A 21,394-nucleotide genomic window follows, 5' to 3' on the forward strand; every position below is an offset into this window, starting at 1 on the left:
AAATTGATAAAGCAGTTTTATTCTTCGGGTCAGTACGGTTACAGCGATACCTCATTTATGTAGTTTTTTTATGTTTTGTCGGTTTTATGCAATGAAAACTATTTTATATAAAAAATAATTATTTTTGCATTGTTTTATTCTGCAAGCTATAACTTTTTTTTATTTTTTTGCGGATGACGTTGTATGGCGGCTCGTTTAGCGATTTTTAAAAAATTATTTTTACACTTTTTTTTTTTTTTTACTTTATTACAGTACATTGTCCCAGATGGGACATCACTGTCCTGTGACAGATCGCTGATCTGTCACATCACAGATCACTGCAGCGATCTGTCACAGGCACTGCTGCAGACTTCCTCATGCCTGCGCTTTGCAGGCAGTGAGGAAGTCGGCTCCCTACAGGCCCCCGAAGGTCCCCGCCACCATTTTGGATCCGGAGGCCTGTAGGGAAAGAGCCCCCCGCAGCAGCGCTGCACATTGCGCTGCCGTGGGGAGCTCAGGGAAGCACAGAGGGAGCCCCCTCCCTGCCGATGCTTCCCTTTAATCCCCGGTACACCACGATCGTGTTTGATCGCGGTGTACAAGGGGTTATCGTGTCGGGGGCGGTCCGTGACTGCCCCTGACACATTGTGCCGGGTTTCAGCTGTGATAATCAGCTGACACCCGGCCGCGATCAGCGGTGCTCACGTGAGCGCCGCTGATCGCTATGACGTACTATCCCGTCCCTGGGAATTAAGTCCCAGGGCACATGGACGGGATAGTACGTCTCATGGCAGAAAGGGGTTAAAGCTGGGTCGCAAGGCTGAAATGTGGAATTGGAGAATTTGGCAAAGTTCACACATCGGCTGTTGCAATGGCTGCAATTCACTCCTGTGGTTTCCTACTGCTTCAGCGCCCACCCTATTCCCCTGATTTGGCTCCCTCGGACTATCACCTATTCCCACAGATGAAAAAGCACCTTGGTGGAAGGTGGAATTGCAGCCATTGCAACAGCCGATGTGTAAACTTTGCCAACTTCTCCATTTCCATATTTCAGCCTTGCGTCCCAACTTTAAAATGCTGTAACGGAAACAAAAAAAATTCAAAATAAATCCAGATTGCTCATGAGACCATTCAACTAACTAAATAACATATTGCATTGCAAAACAAGACCATGCAAAAAAGATTTCATGGGTGGGCCTCGAACTTTTCAGGCGCCCCTCGTATCAGATAATTTCTGTCCATGATGTTTGTGCAAACAAAAAAGCTTTTATAAAAGCCTCAAACTTCTGTGTGTGACTCAGACCTGAGATGTAACGTGATAGAAGATTACAGTGCGGGGAAGACGGGAAACATTCATATAGACGGCCGGTGGTGATGGAGTCAGTGACGGACTCTGGACAAATATGTTTCTAGAGCCGTATTAGAAGATGAAGATGTCCAGGGTCACCACTGGTGGAGGCAGAAGTGGGGCAAAGCTGCGGACCCCAGACTGGGAGAAAGGGGTGTTCATATGTGCGATGCTGCGAGTGTTCGGTAGTGCAGGCCACAGTGGAGCAGTGTCCCAAGGTCACTGCTGGAAGAGGCAAGAGTGAAACTGTGGGCGTCCGGTGGTGTGGGTGCTCCGCCAACGTTTTGTGAAAGCCCAGAGCCCTTGCACTGTTTACTATGCAGTGGAGACCGCGAAAATGGCTGCCGGGGTGGCGCAGGTGCAGATGGAGATGTTAGCGTTGAAATCTGATCTACCGAGATCTTGATGCCAAGATCTCCATCTGCGCCTGTACCGCATCCATGGCCATTTTCCTGGAGACATCACGTAGAGGCAGGCGCGGATGGAGATCTCGCCTTATCTCCATCTACACCTGCGACGAGTGAGAAGCCGGACCCTGGAAGAAGAATGGCGACCGTCATATGCCACCACCACAGGGCTACCCCCACCGCCGCACCACCACTGGCGGACGACCGCTCGCCGCTGTACCACCACCGCACTCCACAGGACCAATGCACCACTACCGCAACACCCCCAGCTCTGGGCCCACAGCATTGAACCCTCAGTAAGAACAGTGTTAGGTTTATAAGATGCACCCCCATTTTCCCCCTAATTTTGGAGATCATAAAAGTGCATCTTATAATTCGAAAAATACAGTAGTTATTTCTCATGTCACGTGTAATGAATATCTCCTGCAGTATTGCTAATGCCGATTCCAGTGTCGGTAAATGAGACGAGAATTAGCGTTATGGAAGATGAGTCTCTGAGAAACGTATTCAGCTGCCGACTCCGAGGAAGAAACTGCTTGTTGTCTGTGGCCTAAATATATAGGTTTTATTAGTAGATATAAAGAAGGAAACTAAATACTGTAAAATAATAAATCTCCTCATATGTTTCCCTTATTATCTCCAGTAATTGTATTATTACACAGGATTTTATGATGTTACATCGGCTCATCTTCTCATTCAGGTCTCTACAATATCGGATCCTCTCAGTGAAGATCTTCTATATAAGAGAATTTTCCTGATTTACCCATCAAGATGGATCTGGACAGAGACAAGATGGTGGAGAGGATATTACACCTCACCCTAGAGATCCTCTTCTGGCTTACTGGAGAGGTGAGAGATTCTGATGACGTCACATTACATCATTCTTATCTATGGGAATAACAGATGGACAGAACTGGAGAGGTCAGGACTCTGGAAATGTCTGTAGTGAGATTTATTAATGTGTCTCTCCATAACCAGGATTACACAGTAGTGAAGAAGACCTCTAGTGAGCGCTGTCAGGCCCCTGTGTCTGAGGGATGGGGAAGACTTCTGAGCCCAATCACAGGGCCTCCACTTCACCTCCTGATACATGGGGACATCAATGACCAGAAGATCCTAGAACTCACCTACAAGATGATTGAGCTGCTGACTGGAGAGGTGACGCTGCTGGGAATGCTGGGACATTATACAGTAACGCTATCAAGGGATCTGGGGGATGACGGTATCATTGTATGTGTCAGGTTCCTATAAGGTGTCAGGATGTCGCCGTCTATTTCTCCATGGAGGAGTGGGAGTATTTAGAAGAACACAAACATCTGTACAAGGACGTCATGATGGAGGTTCCCCAGCCCCTCACATCACCAGGTAATAGACAGGACTAAATACACACGGCCTATAATTATCTGTATGTAAAGAATGAATTCAGTCCCTGTATGTGTTTCCTCCAGATCTATCCAGTAAGAGGCCAACACCAGAGAGATGTCCCCGTCCTCTTCTTCCACAGGACTGTAAACAAGAAGATCCCAATGTTCCTCAGGATCATCAGGTAGATGGAGAGAAGGTGTCATGAGATCTCCCCTATGATGTGTAGATAGCTGTGAAGGTCTTGTGCTCAGTCTTGTTTTATCCACCAGTATTATAAAGTCATGACCAAAACTGTTGGCATCGTCGATATTGTTCCAGAAAGTGAAGTATTTCTCCCAGAAAATTATTGCAATTACACATGTTTTGATACACACTTTTATTTCCTTTGTGTATTGGAACAACACAAAAAATGAACATGTGCATAACAAAACATGTGTAATAGCAATAATTTTCCGAAATACTTCATTTTCTGGAACAAACACAGTAAAACCTTACGTGACTATACGTTTATATATAAAGGAATAAAAATACAGTATATATGTTAATTCCTATAGTAAAATAGCCGTGGTGCTCTGTAAAGAAGTGGAACCCACTCAAAGAGAAAAAACAACCAAGAGCCCAATAACCATGGAAAGCCAAGAAACACCCAGACAAGAAATACAGCTCTGGCAAAAATTAAGAGACCGCTTCCAAATGTTCAGTTTGTCTTATTTTTCTCTTTATAGGTATATTTTTGAGTAAAATGTAAATTGTTCTTTTAGTCTACAAACTTCTGACATGTCTCTGAATTTCCAAGCAATAAATTTTGTTGTTTTTTCCTTCTGAAAAGGAGAAATGGTCAAAATTAAAAAAAACAGTGCTTTCAGACCTCAAATAATGCAAAGAAAACAAGTTCATAATCATTTAGAAACAACAATACTAATGTTTTAATTCAAGAAGAGTTCAGAAATCAATATTTTGTGAAATAACCATGATTTTTAAAAACAGCTTTCATGCGTCTTGGCATGCTTTCCACCAGTCTTTCACACTGCTTCTGGTGCAAAAATGTAAGCAGTTCTTCTTTGTTTGATGGCTTGTGACTATCCATCATCCTCTTGATTACATTCCAGAGGTTTTCAATGGGGTTCAGGTCTGGAGAATGGGCTGCTCATGACAGGGTTTTGATGTGGTGTTCTTTGCCAGAGCTGTTTATAATACATGCACATTTTCATATACCTTTTATCAGGCCCAAATATATATGATTAACATTAAAAAAAGAAGAGAATTTAATTATATATAAAAAACAATATTACAATATGGCGGTATAAAGGTAATCATGATGTGAAATAATCACATAAAATTAAATAAAATTATATATGTGAGTACCATAAAGAAGAATCAAAAATAGCACCAAAAAACATTTTTTACCATATAAAAATTAAAACTAAAATCGCATATGTTAAACTATTCCATGCATGTGTATACACAAAAATAATTAAAAGTAAATAATTAACAGGACGGGGACCTTCTAGTGAAGCCAAATACTAAGGTGTATGTTAGGTGTCGGGTTCCTGCTTCTGCACAGGAGGAATCCCGAACCTTGCCTGCTGCGGTCTCCCATTCAGTCCCGGCCGCAGAGGAGCCTGTTCAGCAAAGACGTCGTTCCTGACGCCTTGTTCAACTAGTGCTGCCCTCCCTGGTTCAGCTCTAGCAGCCTGCACTAGCCAGTGGCAAGCAGCTCCTGGGACTAAGTCCCTTTTTTCACTCCACTAAGCATGCCCGTGGCTCAATCTCCCATTGGAGTTCAGGGGTCACATGCTCAGGTCCCGTTCCTGTTGCGATTGGACCATCAGGTAGGTCCCAGAAGGACGCAGCTATAAAAGGTTTGCATGGCCGCTTGGCCATGCGCTAGTATAGACTCAAATACTTATGGCGTGTATGATGATGGATGCATGTATCTGATGACTGACTCATTATAAAACCCCTACCCTTGGTTTTGTCTGTTGTTAGGGTCTTGTGGATAGAGTCAGCGCCTGTCAGTGGCTAGGCTATACGCCACAGTGCATCCCAGTCCTCTGCACTTGCTAGCGTCTGATTGTGCCTCTCTGCTCAGGGCACTGTCGTACCGCGCCAGGTAGCAGTAATGCGGTGCCGTGCCCAAGTCTTCCGCTTTCCTCCCCACTCTGGGTGGTTAGTGGTGTCCGCCGAAGTGGTACAGTGCACACTTGGCGCGATTGTATATTGCTTTCCTTTTGCTGGCACCGCCCTGGGCAGAGTTCTGTGACCTTTAAGTAGCGCTCACCCAGCCAACCTCTGTGAGTTCAACAGGCTCCGGCGTTTGTTTTAGCGGCTCTGTGATTAAACAGGGTTGGCTCCTGAGCACACCGAGTCAGTGGTTAACCTGCCGGTGTGTGTTTTTTATTCCGCCATTACTAAGCAGCAGTCTACTATCTCTGCACGGTGGACCCCAGGCTGCGAATGCACCTAGCCTCTACTTTATATTATTGGGTGCGAACGAAAGCCCTAACAGTGCATAAGTGTCAAAATAAACAGAACACCTTAACAACACACAAAAAGTGTACAGTGCTAAAGTGACATTGTGGTGAAATTAAAGAAATTTAAGAATCGCCAGATCTTGACAATGCGCACACCCCGACGCACGTTTGGGAAGCAAGTTCCTTTGTAAGGAACTTGCTTCACCATTACCTTTAATCACTATTACCTTTAATCTGACATATTGTAATATTGCTTTTTATATATAATTAAATTCTCTTCCTTCTTTTTTTTAAATGTTAACCATATATATCTGGTCCTGATACGTGCACAGTTTTTTTATAGTACCACTCTTTGTTTTATTAAATAAAGATATACCTTTTATTATATATTTCTTGTCTGGATGTTCCTTGGCTTTCCATGGTTATTGGGCTCTCGGCTGTATTTTCTGGAGCAATTCCAAGGGTGCCTACTAGTGATGAGCGAGCACTAAAATGCTAGGGTGCTCAATGCTCGGGTCGAGCGAGTTGGAATACTCGGGTACTCAGACAGAAGAATGAGCCTAATGTAAGTCTATGGGAGACCCAAGCATTTTTACCGCGATCCTCCCCCCAAGGTCTAAAAAGGTCAGAAGATGATGGAAATGCTGCAAAAATGCCACAAGAACATCATGGCATCTGCCCTGGAAGCATTTCTCACTCCAAGATCACAGCTCTAAACAATGTTGTCAGTGTCATGGTTTGGACAGTGTTCTTGCCCTGCACTCACAGGGTTAAGTGTACATGGCCTCTTTCTGCATCTGGGAGGGGTATTTATACTCACTCTTTACCAGGGTTCTCTGTCAGCTATACTGTTGTTCTGATTGTGTGTCTGACCCCCCTGGTGTGCACTGCATTGCTTGTTTGCTTCCCGTGTATGACCCGGTCTGTCCCCTCACTCTGTACTCCGTCTCTCATTTTGGTATTATTGTCCTTTCCGGTTCTGACCTCCTGACTTGGCTATCGTTACTCCGTTACAGTTTGTCCCTATTGTACCGTCTATTGCCCGTTCTGGTTTTCTGCTCTATTGCTATGTCCTGACTATCCATTCTGCCTAACCCTTTGGTACTGTTGTGCTGTCTTGTGCTTTGACCCTGGCTTGATCTGGTTTCTGTCTGAGTCTATGCCCCTTGGTAACATTGTCCTGTAGTTACCTTTCTAGGAGTTTTCCTCAGCTCCTAGCTCTCTGGAGTTTAGACCACGCCCTCAGCAGTCACATGCTTCAGGTCCTGTGAGACTGGAGCATGCATCGTCACCACTGCTGCCCCATTCCACAGGTATCTTTGTGCACAGTTTTATACTCAGGACAGGCGTACTGGCTCAGTGAGCAGGTGCAGCGCAGTGTTCCTGACAGTCAGAGGTTTATGCTCTTTTTACAGACACACCCAAAAACCTACAAAAACTAAACCAAAATGGATTTTGCTGGGAAATATGTTAAGGAACATCCTTTCCAGGTTAATGACTTTTATCTAAGCCAAAATAATTAACCCAAAACAAAAATGTTCCTCCACCACTTGGGCAATGTAACGCCTAGGGGGTGGCATGCTTCTGAGAGTGGACCCTCTGGGTTGCGGCACTTAAGCTCCCCCGAGTGAGCGGACCAGGTGGGGCCAACCCCTGTACAGGGATCGTTAGGGGCAGACCCGAGGGAGACAGGTACCGCGACAGCTGGTACCAAGAGGGGCGGCTCAAGGGGAGGCAGAGAAGCCACGCAGACTGGACTAGAGGAACAGGTGGGGCTCAACTAGGACAGAGCAAGGGGGACAGAACTATCCGGATGGAGCAGGAGGACAGGATTATCCAGACGGAGCAGGAGCACAGGATTATCCGGACGGAGCAGGAGGACAGTATTATCCGGACGGAGCAGGAGGACAGTATTATCCGGACGGAGCAGGAGGACAGTATTATCCGGATGGAGCAGGAGGACAGGATTATCCGGACGGAGCAGGAGGACAGGATTATCCGGACGGAGCAGGAGGACAGGATTATCCGGACGGAGCAGGAGGACAGGATTATCAGGACGGAGAAGGCAAAGGAGAACAAAGACTGACTAAATAACAAAGAAAGTAGTGGGCAGAACCCACGAACAAGGCCAGGACTAACGCATAACATGCACACGATAATCAGGCGCCTCCTATATGGAGGAGCCGACTGATATACCCTGTGTCAGCACCTGATTGCAGTACTAGTGCTTCCGGGGCAGGTGCTGCAGGATTAAAGGAGCTGGGGAGCGCACAGCCTAAGACGCATGCGCGGGTATGCTGACAGCCGGAAGGCCGACAATGAAGGAGAGAGACGCTGGGACCCCTGGGCAGCAGGATGTGGAAGCAGTGAGGCGGGCACGTGAGTGGGGAGGCGCGAGGTGGGCACAGCAGCGGCGGTAGCGGACGCCGTCATGACAGGCTATGTTCACACACAGCGTTTTTGAAGCGTTTTGCAACTTTAGCATTGCTTTCAACCAATACAAATGCATTCACTGGGAAATGTCATTGTAACATTTAACAACCCTAGCTGACCATGTTTTGCGAGACACATAAGCAGACACATCTTGTTTCATTTATGAAGGACTCTAAAGTCACAGAGCCTATTTTTACAGGGGCATCAGGCAGCATTAATCTTCTTAAAGGGCCATTATTAAACAGTGGGTCTTCTATGCTGTTATTGTCTATGCAGTGAGTGGATGGGCTGCCAAGAATTATGACGCACCACAATACCCCTTTCACGAGAGGTACTGAAGGGCTTCCTAAAAAAATGATGCATTGAATACAAGGCCTGGCCTGCCCCAAAGTTACATGCACCACAATAACCCCAATCCCTCCTTGGAAGAAACATGGAGGAGGGCCTCATAAAAAAAAAATGTCCCATTACAAAGGAGCGGGTCTACTAGACCTGTATTGGCTGGCAAACATTTTCCCTTGTGGGGTACACCTCAACCTTTTTGATAACAAGTATTTTATGCCCAGCTTAACCACCCACCCTTGTTAGGATTCGAAACTCGAAACTGGCTATAGCAGCACAAAACACGTTAACCCTGGTGATCTCGTGGCGATGGATGATGAGATGTGGAGGAAGGCCTGATTAACCCCTTTCTGACACCCGACGTACTATCCCGTCCACGGCACCCGGGCCCATATGACTGGGGACGGGATAGTACGTCACCGCGATCAGCGGCACTCACGGGTGAGGCGCAGCTGATCACGGCCGGGTGTCAGCTGATTATCACAGCTGACACCCGGCACTATGTGCCAGGGGCAGTCACGGACCGCCCCCGGCACATTTAACCCCCGGCACACTGCGATCAAACGTGATCGGAGTGTATCGGGGCATAGGGAAAAATCATGCAGGGAGGGGGCTCCCTGCATGCTTCCCTAAGACACTCGGAGCAGCGCGATGTGCTCAAGCTGCTCCAAAGGTCTCCTCCGTAGCAGGCCCCCGGATCCAATATGGCCACGGGGTCTTCGGGGTCCTGCAGGGAGGCGACTTCTTCAGTGCCTGCTGAGAGCACTCACTGAAAAAGCCTCTGCAGCGCCTGTCAGGTCGCTGATCTGACACAGTGCTGTGCAAATTGTCAGATCAGCGATCTGACACTTTATTGTAATGTCCCCCCCAGGACAATATAATAAAGTTAAAAAAAAAATCAAGTGTAAAAATAATTAATGAAAAATTGCTAAATAAATAAAAAAAAATCCCCAATAAATTCTTTTTTTTGTAAATTAAAAAAATCAAAAATACACATTTATTATCGCCGCGTCCGTAATGACCCGCCCTATAAAACTGTCCCACTAGTTAACCCCTTTAGTGAACCTCATAAAAAAATAAAAAACAAAGCAAAAAGCAATGCTTTATCAAATACCGCCAAACAAAAAGTGCAATAATGCTCGATCAAAAAGACGAATATAAATAACCATGGTACCGCTGAAAACGTCATCTTGTCCCACAAAAAACGAGCTGCCATACAGCATCATCAGCGAAAAAATTAAGTTATAGCTCACAGAATAATGCGATGCAAAAATAATAATTTTTTTATATAAAATTGTTTTTATTGTATAAAAGCACCAAAACATAAAAAAAAATAAATGATGTATCGCTGTAATCGTACTGACCCGAGGAATAAAACTGCTTTATCAATTTTACCACACGCAGAACGGTGTAAACGCCCCCCCACCCAAAAAAAGAAATTCATGAAATGCTGGTTTTTGTTCATTCTGCATCCCAAAAATCGGAATAAAAAGCGATCAAAAAATGGTCACGTGCCTGAAAACAGTACCAATAAAAACTTCAACTCGTCCCGCAAAAAATAAGACCTCACATGACTCTGTGAGTCAAAATACAGAAAAATTATAACTCTCAAAATGTGGTGATTAGGGTTGAGCGATACCATCCGATATTCAAAAGTATCGGATCGGAATGAATCGGCCGATACAAAAAAAGTATCAGGTATCGCCGATTCCGATACCGGAAGTCCCATTAAAGTCAATGGGACAGAAATATCGGAATTAAAAAAAACCCTTTGGGGAGGGGGGAAGAGTGTGGGCGGTGCGTGGGCGGACACTGTGCGTGTCTGTGTGCGCGGGCGGGGTCTGTGCCTGCTGTCGGTGGTCTGTACGGGCCTGCCGGGGGCCTGTGCCGGCTGCCGGTGGTCTGTACTGGCCTCTTGGGGGCCTGTGCCGGCTGTCGGTGGTCTGTGCCGGCTGCCGGGGGCCTGTGCCAGCTGCCGGTGGTCTGTACGGGCCTCTCAGGGGCCTGTGCCGGCTGCCGGGGGTCTGTGCCGGCTGTCGGTGGTCTGTGCGGGGCTGCCGGGGGTCTTGTGTGTGTGCAGGCATCGTCCGATGGGTCTATAAGTCCCATCGGGCGATGACTGCTACACTGACAGTGATTGACACATTAGCCAATGATGGGACAGTAGTAGTTCCATCATCCGGCTAATGTGTTGAATGTAAAAAAAAAAAAAAAAATACATACTACATACATACTACATATATACAACATTCATACTAAATACTACATACATGCTACATATATACTACATTCATACAACATACATATATACTACATACATGCTACATATATACAACATTCATACAACATACATACTACATACGACATACATACTACATATATACTACATTCATACAACATACATACATACTACATACATGCTACATACACTCACTGGCCACTTTATTAGGTACACCTGTCCAACTGTGTGTTAAGACTTAATTTCTAATCAGCCAATCACATGGCGGCAACTCAGTGCATTTAGGCATGTAGACATGGTCAAGACAATCTCCTGCAGTTCAAACCGAGCATCAGTATGGGGAAGAAAGGTGATTTGAGTGCCTTTGAACGTGGCATGATTGTTGGTGCCAGAAGGGCTGGTCTGAGTATTTCAGAAACTGCTGATCTACTGGGATTTTCACGCACAACCATCTCTAGGGTTTACAGAGAATGGTCCGAAAAAGAAAAAAAATCCAGTGAGCGGCAGTTCTGTGGCCGGAAATGCCTTGTTGATGCCAGAGGTCAGAGGAGAATGGGCAGACTGGTTCGAGCTGATAGAAAGGCAACAGTGACTCAAATTGCCACCCGTTACAACCAAGGTAGGCAGAAGAGCATCTCTGAACGCACAGTGCGTCGAACTTTGAGGCAGATGGGCTACAGCAGCAGAAGACCACACTGGGTACCACTCCTCTCAGCTAAGAACAGGCATCTGATGGCTACTTTCAGCAGGATAATGCGCCATGTCATAAAGCTCGAATCATCTCAGATTGGTTTCTTGAACATGACAATGAGTTCACTGTACTCAAATGGCCTCCTCAGTCACCAGATCTCAATCCAATAGAGCATCTTTGGGATGTGGTGGAACGGGAGATTCGCATCAGGGATGTGCAGCCGACAAATCTGCGCCAACTGTGTGATGCCATCATGTCAATATGGTCCAAAATCTCTGAGGAATGCTTCCAGCACCTTGTTGAATCTCTGCCACGAAGAATTGAGGCAGTTCTGAAGGCAAAAGGGGGTCCAACCCGTTACTAGCATGGTGTACCTAATAAAGTGGCCAGTGAGTGTATATACTACATTCATACAACATACATATATACTACATACATGCTACATATATACTACATTCATACAACATACATACATACTACATACATACTACATTCATACAACATACATATATACTACATATTGTGATAAAACACTCCGGGATCGCTTTTGCTGGGGTCAAAGGTCACTTGCATGAAACTCAGGCGCAGAGCTGGGACTCGGGTATAACTGACACTGGGCCAGGTTTATTAATGGTGAAAGCAATGCAAAAGGAAATAAAACATAAAACAAATCCTTGCCTGTCCGGCACTAACTAAACAATGGACAACCTAACTACCAACTGGCGGGCTTCTCCCGTCCAGCCAAACCACAGTTGCAGTGGGCACTGCTTTCACACACGTGTGTCTCTCACACAGACAGGCTCTCTGTGTTCCCAGGCTGAGACACTCACACAACCACCTGGCATCCTTTTATATCCACCTCCCATTATTCATTAGCAAGCAGGTGCGATACTGACCAGACTAGGCCACATAGGAAAGGAATCTGGGCGAGATATACCTGCCCTCATCCACTATTCCCACATGATTCTCACATATCCCCCCCCTCTGCTCAGACCACTCCGGTCGAGCAATGACACCCGCCAAACAGTGCACTCGGGACAGGGCATCTGCATTTCCCATCTGTACCCCTGGGCGGTGCTCCACCGTAAAAGTGTAGGCCTGCAGGGCAAGGAACCACCGGGTCACCCGGCTGTTCCGTTCCTTGTTCAAGTGCATCCACTTGAGAGGGGCATGGTCAGTGATCAGCCTGAACTTTCACCAGGTAATATTTGAGGGCCTCTAGAGCCCACTTAATGGCGAGGCACTCTTTTTCTACGACTGCATACCTTTGCTCGTGTTTATTCAGCTTCCTGCTGAGATAGAGGACTGGGTGTTCCACTCCGTCCCTCGCTTGTGAGAGTACGGCCCCGATACCGGTATCAGAGGCATCCGTTTGTACCACAAACTCGCTGCGGAAGTCCGGAGTCACCAGTACGGGCTGAGAGCAAAGTGCCCGTTTTAGGCTATGGAAGGCTTCTTCAGCCGCTAAACTCCATTTAATCATGACGGAGTCTTTCCCTTTTGTAAGATCCGTCAGGGGGGTAGCGTTGGCTGCAAAATTGGGTATGAACCGGCGATAATAGCCGGCGATCCCCAGGAAGGCTTGCACCTGCTTCTTGTTGACAGGTTGTGGCCAGTCCTGAACCGCCTGAATCTTATCAACCTGGGGTATAACAACACCCCTCCCAATTACATACCCCAAATACCGGGCTTCTTCTAGCCCGATGTGACATTTCTTGGGGTTCGCGGTTAGACCTGCCTCCCACAGGTCGTCAATCACAGCTTGTACTTTCTGGAGATGAGTCTCCCAGTCCCAGCTGTAAATGACAATGTCGTCCAAATAGGCCGAAGCATACTGCTTATGTGGCCTCAGGACTCGATCCATCAGTCTCTGGAAGGTCGCCGGTGCTCCGTGCAGTCCAAACGGCATATACACATACTGAAATAGACCTTCTGGGGTAGCAAATGCCGTCTTTTCTCTGGCAGCCTCCCCCAGAGGGATCTGCCAATACCCCTTTGTTAGGTCTAGGGTCGTAATATACCGGGCTTTTCCTAACCGATCTATTAACTCGTCGACCCTGGGCGTAGGGTAGGCATCAAATTTTGAGACCACATTCAGTTTCCTGAAGTCATTGCAGAACCGGATTGTGCCGTCCGGTTTAGGAATTAACACAATCGGGCTGGACCAAGCACTGTGCGATTCCTCAATGACGCCTAACTCTAACATTGCCTTCACTTCTCGGGAAACGGCTTCACGGCGCGCTTCCGGGATTCGGTAGGGCTTTACGTGAACTGTGACACCAGGTTCCGTTACGATGTCATGTTTCATTAGCGTAGTCTGCCCAGGTTTTTCTGAGAAAAACTTTTGGTTGTGAAGTAGAAACTGCCTGACCTCAGTCTTTTGCCGCTCAGAGAGAGTCTCTGCAACCCGTACCTCCGGTATGGTATGCGAGCAGACGGGACGGGCCAGCTCCGCTGACAAGGCAGACCGATCTTTCCAGGGTTTTATCAGATTTACATGATAAATCTGTTCAGGTTTCCGTTTACCTGCCTGGTATACTTTGTAGTTTACTTCACCAACTCTTTCCTTAATCTCAAAGGGGCCCTGCCACTTTGCCAGGAACTTACTGTCCACCTTGGGGACCAGGATCAACACCCTATCTCCGGGTGCAAACGTACGGATCTTGGCGCCCCAATCTTAGATTCTTTTTTGGGCTCCCTGAGCCTGTATCATGTGTTCTTTGACGATAGGCATAACAGCCGCAATACGGTCCTGCATTTGTGTGACGTGATCTATCACTGTTTTAAACGGAGTGACCTGACCCTCCCAGGTTTCTTTTGCAACGTCTAACAGTCCGCGAGGACGTCGGGCGTACAATAACTCGAAAGGCGAGAATCCCGTGGAAGACTGGGGTACTTCCCTGATGGCAAAAAGCAAATACGGAAGTAAATAGTCCCAGTGCTTCCCATCCTTGTCTATCGCCTTTCTCAGCATCTGCTTCAGAGTTTTATTGAACCGTTCGACCAACCCGTCTGTTTGAGGGTGATACACGGATGTGCGTAACGGTTCGATTTGTAACAATCGGCAGAGCTCCTTCATTACCCTGGACATAAAGGGGGTCCCCTGGTCGGTGAGTATCTGTTTTGGTATACCGACCCGACTAAACACATGCACCAGTTCCTTGGCAATCGTCTTGATGGCCATGTTACGCAAAGGGATGGCCTCCGGGTAACGAGTGGCATAATCCAAGATGACCAGGATATGTTGGTGTCCACGTGCAGACCGTGGAAGGGCCCAACTAAATCCATCCCAATCCTCTCAAACGGGACTTCAATAATAGGTAGGGGTACCAAAGGGCTACAGAACCGGGGCTTAGGTGCAGAGGCTTGGCAGTCAGGACAAGACTCACAATATACACGAATATCGTGATGCATGCCTGGCCAAACAAAACAGTGTAATATCCTTTCGGTGGTTTTCTGGACTCCCAGGTGACCTCCCATCACATGTCCGTGGGCCAGGTCCAGCACCTGCCGCCGGTAGGGTTTTGGCACGTCTAATAGTTGCACCGTATCTTCCCCCTTTTTCTCTATCTGATAGAGTAAATCATTCTCCAGAACCATGTAAGGATATGCCAGCCTAGAGCCAGGTTCTACGGGTACCCCATTTATCACTTTTACATTTGTCCTAGCCTGAGAAAGGGTAGGATCCTTCATTTGCTCGCTTTGGAAGTCATCTTTCTGAACTTCTAAATCCGGCAAACGGGGAGGTGGACGGCTGTCGGCCTCCTCCTCTTCCCCGGTCTCCTCCGTATCACCCGCCATGACTGAAAACGGGAACTGCAGGTCATTTCCCGCAGACTCTTCCCCCGAGTCTTCCGGGGAGACCTCTTCCAGGGGTTCGGGACCCACATGCGCCCTGGGAGAAGAATCATGTACACTATTACCCGAGGGCATCAACTGATTCTCCCACAATTGCCAGAAGTGGGGAAAATCCCGGCCCAGGATAACATCATGCAATAACGCCGGGACGAGTCCCACTTTAGGTTGCACAGACCCATAGGAAGTAGTAATGCATATGACCGTGGTGAGGTACGAACAGGTGTCTCCATGCACACACGTTACAGAAAATTTGTCTGATGGTCCAGTCGGGGCTGACACCAGACTGGCCTTCACCAGAGTCACCACACTTCCCGAGTCTAACAATGCCACCACATTTTTGCCATCAAGAGTTAAATCACACAAGTGTTTTTCCACATCCTTTTGACCGGCATTCACACTCACTACCCGTGCAACCATGGACATGCGGTTTTTAGAGTCTGTGACGTCGCACTGCATGGGTTCAGTAGTGACCGGACAGTTCGCAGCAATATGTCCCATCTCTTGGCAGCGGAAACACCTAACGGGCCCCTTGCTTAGACCATAGTTCGTTACTCTCGGCCTCGCAGTGCGGGCAGTCCCGTTTTCCTCCCCCACTGTCTTATGGATTTTTCCACCTCCCCTACTCCCTGGAACAGTCTTACCGGTTCCACGTGGAGATGATGAAGAACGAGGTGGGGTAGCGTCGTCTCGGAGTCCTTCTGCCACGGAGTAACGTTCAACCAGATCCACCAGTTGATCTGCCGTCGTAGGATTTCCATGGCTTACCCACTTCCTCAGGGCTGGCGGTAGAGCTCTCAGGTACTTGTCCATGACGACTCTCTGGATTATCTCTGGCGCTGTCAGCACCTCGGGTTGTAGCCACTTCTTCGTCACGTGGATCAGGTCGAACATCTGTGACCGCGGTGGTTTATCCGGCTGATAAGTCCATTGATGCACTCTCTGTGCACGGACAGCGGTCGTCACTCCCAGCCGGGCCAAGATCTCGGCTTTCAGTTTGTCAAAGTCCTGCGCAGCTTCAGGTTCTAAGTCATAATAAGCCTTTTGGGCCTCACCGGAAAGAAACGGGGCAATCAGGCCGGCCCATCGTGCCTTCGTCCATTTTTCTCGCACCGCCGTCCGTTCAAACGTGGTCAGGTATGCCTCGACGTCATCTTCGGTCGTCATCTTCTGCCAGTACCGACTCACGTGAATCACTCTCGACTCGGCTTCCAGGTTAACCTCATGTAGGCTTGCCAGGCGCTGCGCCACCTGCTGGAGAAGCGAACGATCGGTATCTCTCATGTCCACCAACTCCTTCAGCTGGGCCATCATCACCCGATTAGCTTCTTGCTGGACGGTGGTGGACTGTACCAGCGCTTTCACCACGTCCTCCATGCTCATGCTTGCAACGTGATGCCCGCGTTCTCCACCACAATGTGATAAAACACTCCGGGAACGCCTTTGCTGGGGTCAAAGGTCACGTGCGTTCAGCGTGAAACTCAGGCGCAGAGCTGGGATTCGGGTATAACTGTCACTGGGACAGGTTTATTAATGGTGAAAGCAATGCAAAAGGAAATAAAACATAAAACAAATCCTTGCCTGTCCGGCACTAACTAAACAATGGACAACCTAACTACCAACTGGCGGGCTTCTCCCGTCCAGCCAAACCACAGTTGCAGTGGGCACTGCTTTCACTCACTGGTGTCTCTCACACAGACAGGCTCTCTGTGTTCCCAGGCTGAGACACTCACACAACCACCTGGCATCCTTTTATATCCACCTCCCATTATTCATTAGCAAGCAGGTGCGATACTGACCAGACTAGGCCACATAGGAAAGGAATCTGGGCGAGATATACCTGCCCTCATCCACTATTCCCACATGATTCTCACAATATATACTACATTCATACAACATATATATACTACATACATGCTAATAGGGTTGAGCGATACCATCCGATATTCAAAAGTATCGGATCGGAATGGATCGGCCCGATACACAAACAAATATCGGGTATCGCCGATTCTGATTCCAATACCAGAAGTCCCATTAAAGTCAATGGGACAGAAATATCGGAATTAAAAAAAACCCTTTCGGGAGGGGGGAAGAGTGTGGGCGGTGCGTGGGTGGACACTGTGCATGTCTGTGTGTGCGGGCGGGGTCTGTGCGGGCTTTCGGTGGTCTGTACGGGCCTCTCGGGGGCCTGTGCCGGGTGTCGGTGGTCTGTGCCGGCTGGCTAGTCCTGGCTGCCTGTGGTCTGTACGGGTCTCTCGGGGGCCTGTGCCGGCTGTCGGTGGTCTGTGCCGGCTACCGGTGGTCTGTACGGGCCTCTCGGGGGCCTGTGCCGGCTGTCGGTGGTCTGTACGGGCCTCTGGGGGGCCTGTGCCGGCTGTCGGTGGTCTGTGCCAGCTGTCGGTGGTCTGTGCCGGCTGCCGATAGTTTGTACGGGCCTCTCGGGAGCCTGTGCCGGCTGTCGGTGGTCTGTACGGGCCACTCGGGGGCCTGTGCCGGCTGTCGGTGGTCTGTGCCAGCTGTCGGTGGTCTGTACGGGCCTCTCAGGGGCCTGTGCCGGCTGTCGGTGGTCTGTGCCGGCTGCCGGTGGTCTGTACTGGCCTCTCGGGGGCCTGTGCCGGCTCTTGGTGGTCTGTACGGGCCTCTCGGGGGCCTGTGCCGGCTGTTGGTGGTCTGTGCCGGCTGCCGGTGGTCTGTACGGGCCTCTCGGGGGCCTGTTCCGGCTGTCGGTGGTCTGTACGGGCCTCTCGGGGGCCTGTGCCGGCTGTCAGTGGTCTGTGCCGGCTGCCGGTGGTCTGTACGGGCCTCTCGGGGGCCTGTGCCGGCTGTCGGTGGTCTGTACGGGCCTCTCGGGGGCCTGTGCCGGGTGTCGGTGGTCTGTGCCGGCTGCCAGTGGTCTGTACGGGCCTCTCGGGGGCCTGTGCCGGCTGTCGGTGGTCTGTACGGGCCTCTCGGGGGCCTGTGCCGGGTGTCGGTGGTCTGTGCCGAATGGCTAGTCCTGGCTGCCTGTGGTCTGTACGGGTCTCTCGGGGGCCTGTGCCGGCTGTCGGTGGTCTGTGCCGGCTGCCGGTGGTCTGTACGGGCCTCTCGGGGGCCTGTGCCGGCTGTCGGTGGTCTGTACGGGCCTCTCGGGGGCCTGTGCCGGCTGTCGGTGGTCTGTGCCGGCTGCCGATAGTTTGTACGGGCCTCGGGGGCCTGTGCCGGCTGTCGGTGGTCTGTACGGGCCTCTCGGGGGCCTGTGCCGGCTGTCGGTGGTCTGTGCCGGCTGTCGGTGGTCTGTACGGGCCTCTCAGGGGCCTGTGCCGGCTGTCGGTGGTCTGTGCCGGCTGCCGGTGGTCTGTACTGGCCTCTCGGGGGCCTGTGCCGGCTGTCGGTGGTCTGTGCCGGCTGTCGGTGGTCTGTACGGGCCTCTCAGGGGCCTGTGCCGGCTGTCGGTGGTCTGTGCCGGCTGCCGGTGGTCTGTACTGGCCTCTCGGGGGCCTGTGCCGGCTCTCGGTGGTCTGTACGGGCCTCTCGGGGGCCTGTGCCGGCTGTTGGTGGTCTGTGCCGGCTGCCGGTGGTCTGTACGGGCCTCTCGGGGGCCTGTTCCGGCTGTCGGTGGTCTGTATGGGCCTCTCAGGGGCCTGTGTCGGCTGTCGGTGGTCTGTGCCGGCTGTCGGTGGTCTGTACGGGCCTCTCAGGGGCCTGTGCCGGCTGTCGGTGGTCTGTGCCGGCTGCCGGTGGTCTGTACTGGCCTCTCGGGGGCCTGTGCCGGCTCTCGGTGGTCTGTACGGGCCTCTCGGGGGCCTGTGCCGGCTGTTGGTGGTCTGTGCCGGCTGCCGGTGGTCTGTACGGGCCTCTCGGGGGCCTGTTCCGGCTGTCGGTGGTCTGTACGGGCCTCTCGGGGGCCTGTGCAAGCTGTCGGTGGTCTGTGCCGGCTGCCGGTGATCTGTACAGGCCTCTCGGGGGCCTGTGCCGGCTGTCGGTGGTCTGTACGGGCCTCTCGGGGGCCTGTGCCGGGTGTCGGTGGTCTGTGCCGGCTGGCTAGTCCTGGCTGCCTGTGGTCTGTACGGGTCTCTCGGGGGCCTGTGCCGGCTGTCGGTGGTCTGTGCCGGCTGCCGGTGGTCTGTACGGGCCTCTCGGGGGCCTGTGCCGGCTGTCGGTGGTCTGTACGGGCCTCTCGGGGGCCTGTGCCGGCTGTCGGTGGTCTGTGCCGGCTGCCGATAGTTTGTACGGGCCTCTCGGGGGCCTGTGCCGGCTGTCGGTGGTCTGTACGGGCCTCTCGGGGGCCTGTGCCGGCTGTCGGTGGTCTGTGCCGGCTGTCGGTGGTCTGTACGGGCCTCTCAGGGGCCTGTGCCGGCTGTCGGTGGTCTGTGCCGGCTGCCGGTGGTCTGTACTGGCCTCTCGGGGGCCTGTGCCGGCTCTCGGTGGTCTGTACGGGCCTCTCGGGGGCCTGTGCCGGCTGTTGGTGGTCTGTGCCGGCTGCCGGTGGTCTGTACGGGCCTCTCGGGGGCCTGTTCCGGCTGTCGGTGGTCTGTATGGGCCTCTCGGGGGCCTGTGCCGGCTGTCGGTGGTCTATGCCGGCTGTCGGTGGTCTGTACGGGTCTACATGTATGTAGTATATATGTATGTTGTATGAACGTAGTATATATGTAGCATGTATGTAGTATATATGCATGTTGTATGAATGTAGTATATATGTAGCATGTATGTAGTATGTAGTATATATGTAGTTGTATGAATGTAGTATATGTGTAGCATGTATGTAATATATATGTGTTGTATGAATGTAGTATATATGTGCATGTATGTAGTATATATGTATGTTGTATGAAGGTAGTATATATGTAGCATGTATGTAGTATATATGTATGTTGTATGAATGTAGTATATATGTAGCATGTAGTATGTAGTATATATGTATGTTGTATGAATGTAGCATGTATGTAGTATGTATGTTGTATGAATGTAGTATTTATGTAGTATGTAGTATATATGTATGTTGTATGAATGTAGTATATATGTAGCATGTATGTAGTATATACACTCACTGGCCACTTTATTAGGTACACCATGCTAGTAAGGGGTTGGACCCCCTTTTGCCTTCAGAACTGCCTCAATTCTTCGTGGCAGAGATTCAACAAGGTGCTGGAAGCATTCCTCAGAGATTTTGGACCATATTGACATGATGGCATCACACAGTTGGCGCAGATTTGTCGGCTGCACATCCCTGATGCGAATCTCCCGTTCCACCACATCCCAAAGATGCTCTATTGGATTGAGATCTGGTGACTGAGGAGGCCATTTGAGTACAGTAAACTCATTGTCATGTTCAAGAAACCAATCTGAGATGATTCGAGCTTTAGGACATGGCGCATTATCCTGCTGAAAGTAGCCATCAGATGTTGGGTACATTGTGGTCATAAAGGGATGGACATGGTCAGCAACAATACTCAGGTAGGCTGTGGCGTTGCAACGATGCTCAATTGGTACTAAGGGGCCCAAAGAGTGCCCAGAAAAAATTCCCCACACCATGACACCACCACCACCAGCCTGAACTGTTGATACAAGGCAGGATGGATCCATGCTTTCATGTTGTTTACGCCAAATTCTGACCCTACCATCCGAATGTCGCAGCAGAAATCGAGACTCATCAGACCAGGCAACGTTTTTCCAATCTTCTACTGTCCAATTTCGATGAGCTTGTGCAAATTGTAGCCTCAGTTTCCTGTTCTTAGCTGAGAGGAGTGGTACCCAGTGTGGTCTTCTGCTGCTGTAGCCCATCTGCCTCAAAGTTCGACGCACTGTGCGTTCAGAGATGCTCTTCTGGCCACCTTGGTTGTAACGGGTGGCAATTTGAGTCACTGTTGCCTTTCTATCAGCTCGAACCAGTCTGCCCATTCTCCTCTGACCTCTGGCATCAACATGGCATTTCCGGCCACAGAACTGCCGCTCCCTGGATTTTTTTTCTTTTTCGGACCATTCTCTGTAAACCCTAGAGATGGTTGTGCGTGAAAATCCCAGTAGATCAGCAGTTTCTGAAATTCTCAGACCAGCCCTTCTGGCACCAACAATCATGCCACATTCAAAGGCACTCAAATCACCTTTCTTCCCCATACTGATGCTCGGTTTGAACTGCAGGAGATTGTCTTGACCATGTCTACATGCCTAAATGCACTGAGTTGCCGCCATGTGATTGGCTGATTAGAAATTAAGTCTTAACACACAGTTGGACAGGTGTACCTAATAAAGTGGCCAGTGAGTGTATGTATGTTGTATGAATGT

At 49.7% G+C, this 21,394-nt stretch overlaps 1 protein-coding gene across 1 annotated transcript in view; it reads left to right on the forward strand.

The window, feature by feature from the left end:
* Positions 1-2,438: 2,438 nt before the first annotated feature.
* The window catches only part of LOC141055906 (uncharacterized), a 93,728-nt gene continuing 74,772 nt past the window's right edge, over positions 2,439-21,394 (forward strand). The window contains exons 1-4 of the mRNA XM_073552622.1: positions 2,439-2,583; positions 2,713-2,892; positions 2,976-3,099; positions 3,183-3,280. Coding sequence (XP_073408723.1) covers positions 2,506-2,583; positions 2,713-2,892; positions 2,976-3,099; positions 3,183-3,280 — 480 coding nt within the window. The 5' untranslated portion in view covers positions 2,439-2,505. The remainder of the gene's footprint in view (positions 2,584-2,712; positions 2,893-2,975; positions 3,100-3,182; positions 3,281-21,394) is intronic.

Source organism: Dendrobates tinctorius, unplaced genomic scaffold, assembly GCF_039654945.1.
Source record: "Dendrobates tinctorius isolate UK_male_01 unplaced genomic scaffold, ASM3965494v1 ptg000192l, whole genome shotgun sequence".
In the NCBI taxonomy this organism is placed as follows: domain Eukaryota; kingdom Metazoa; phylum Chordata; class Amphibia; order Anura; family Dendrobatidae; genus Dendrobates; species Dendrobates tinctorius.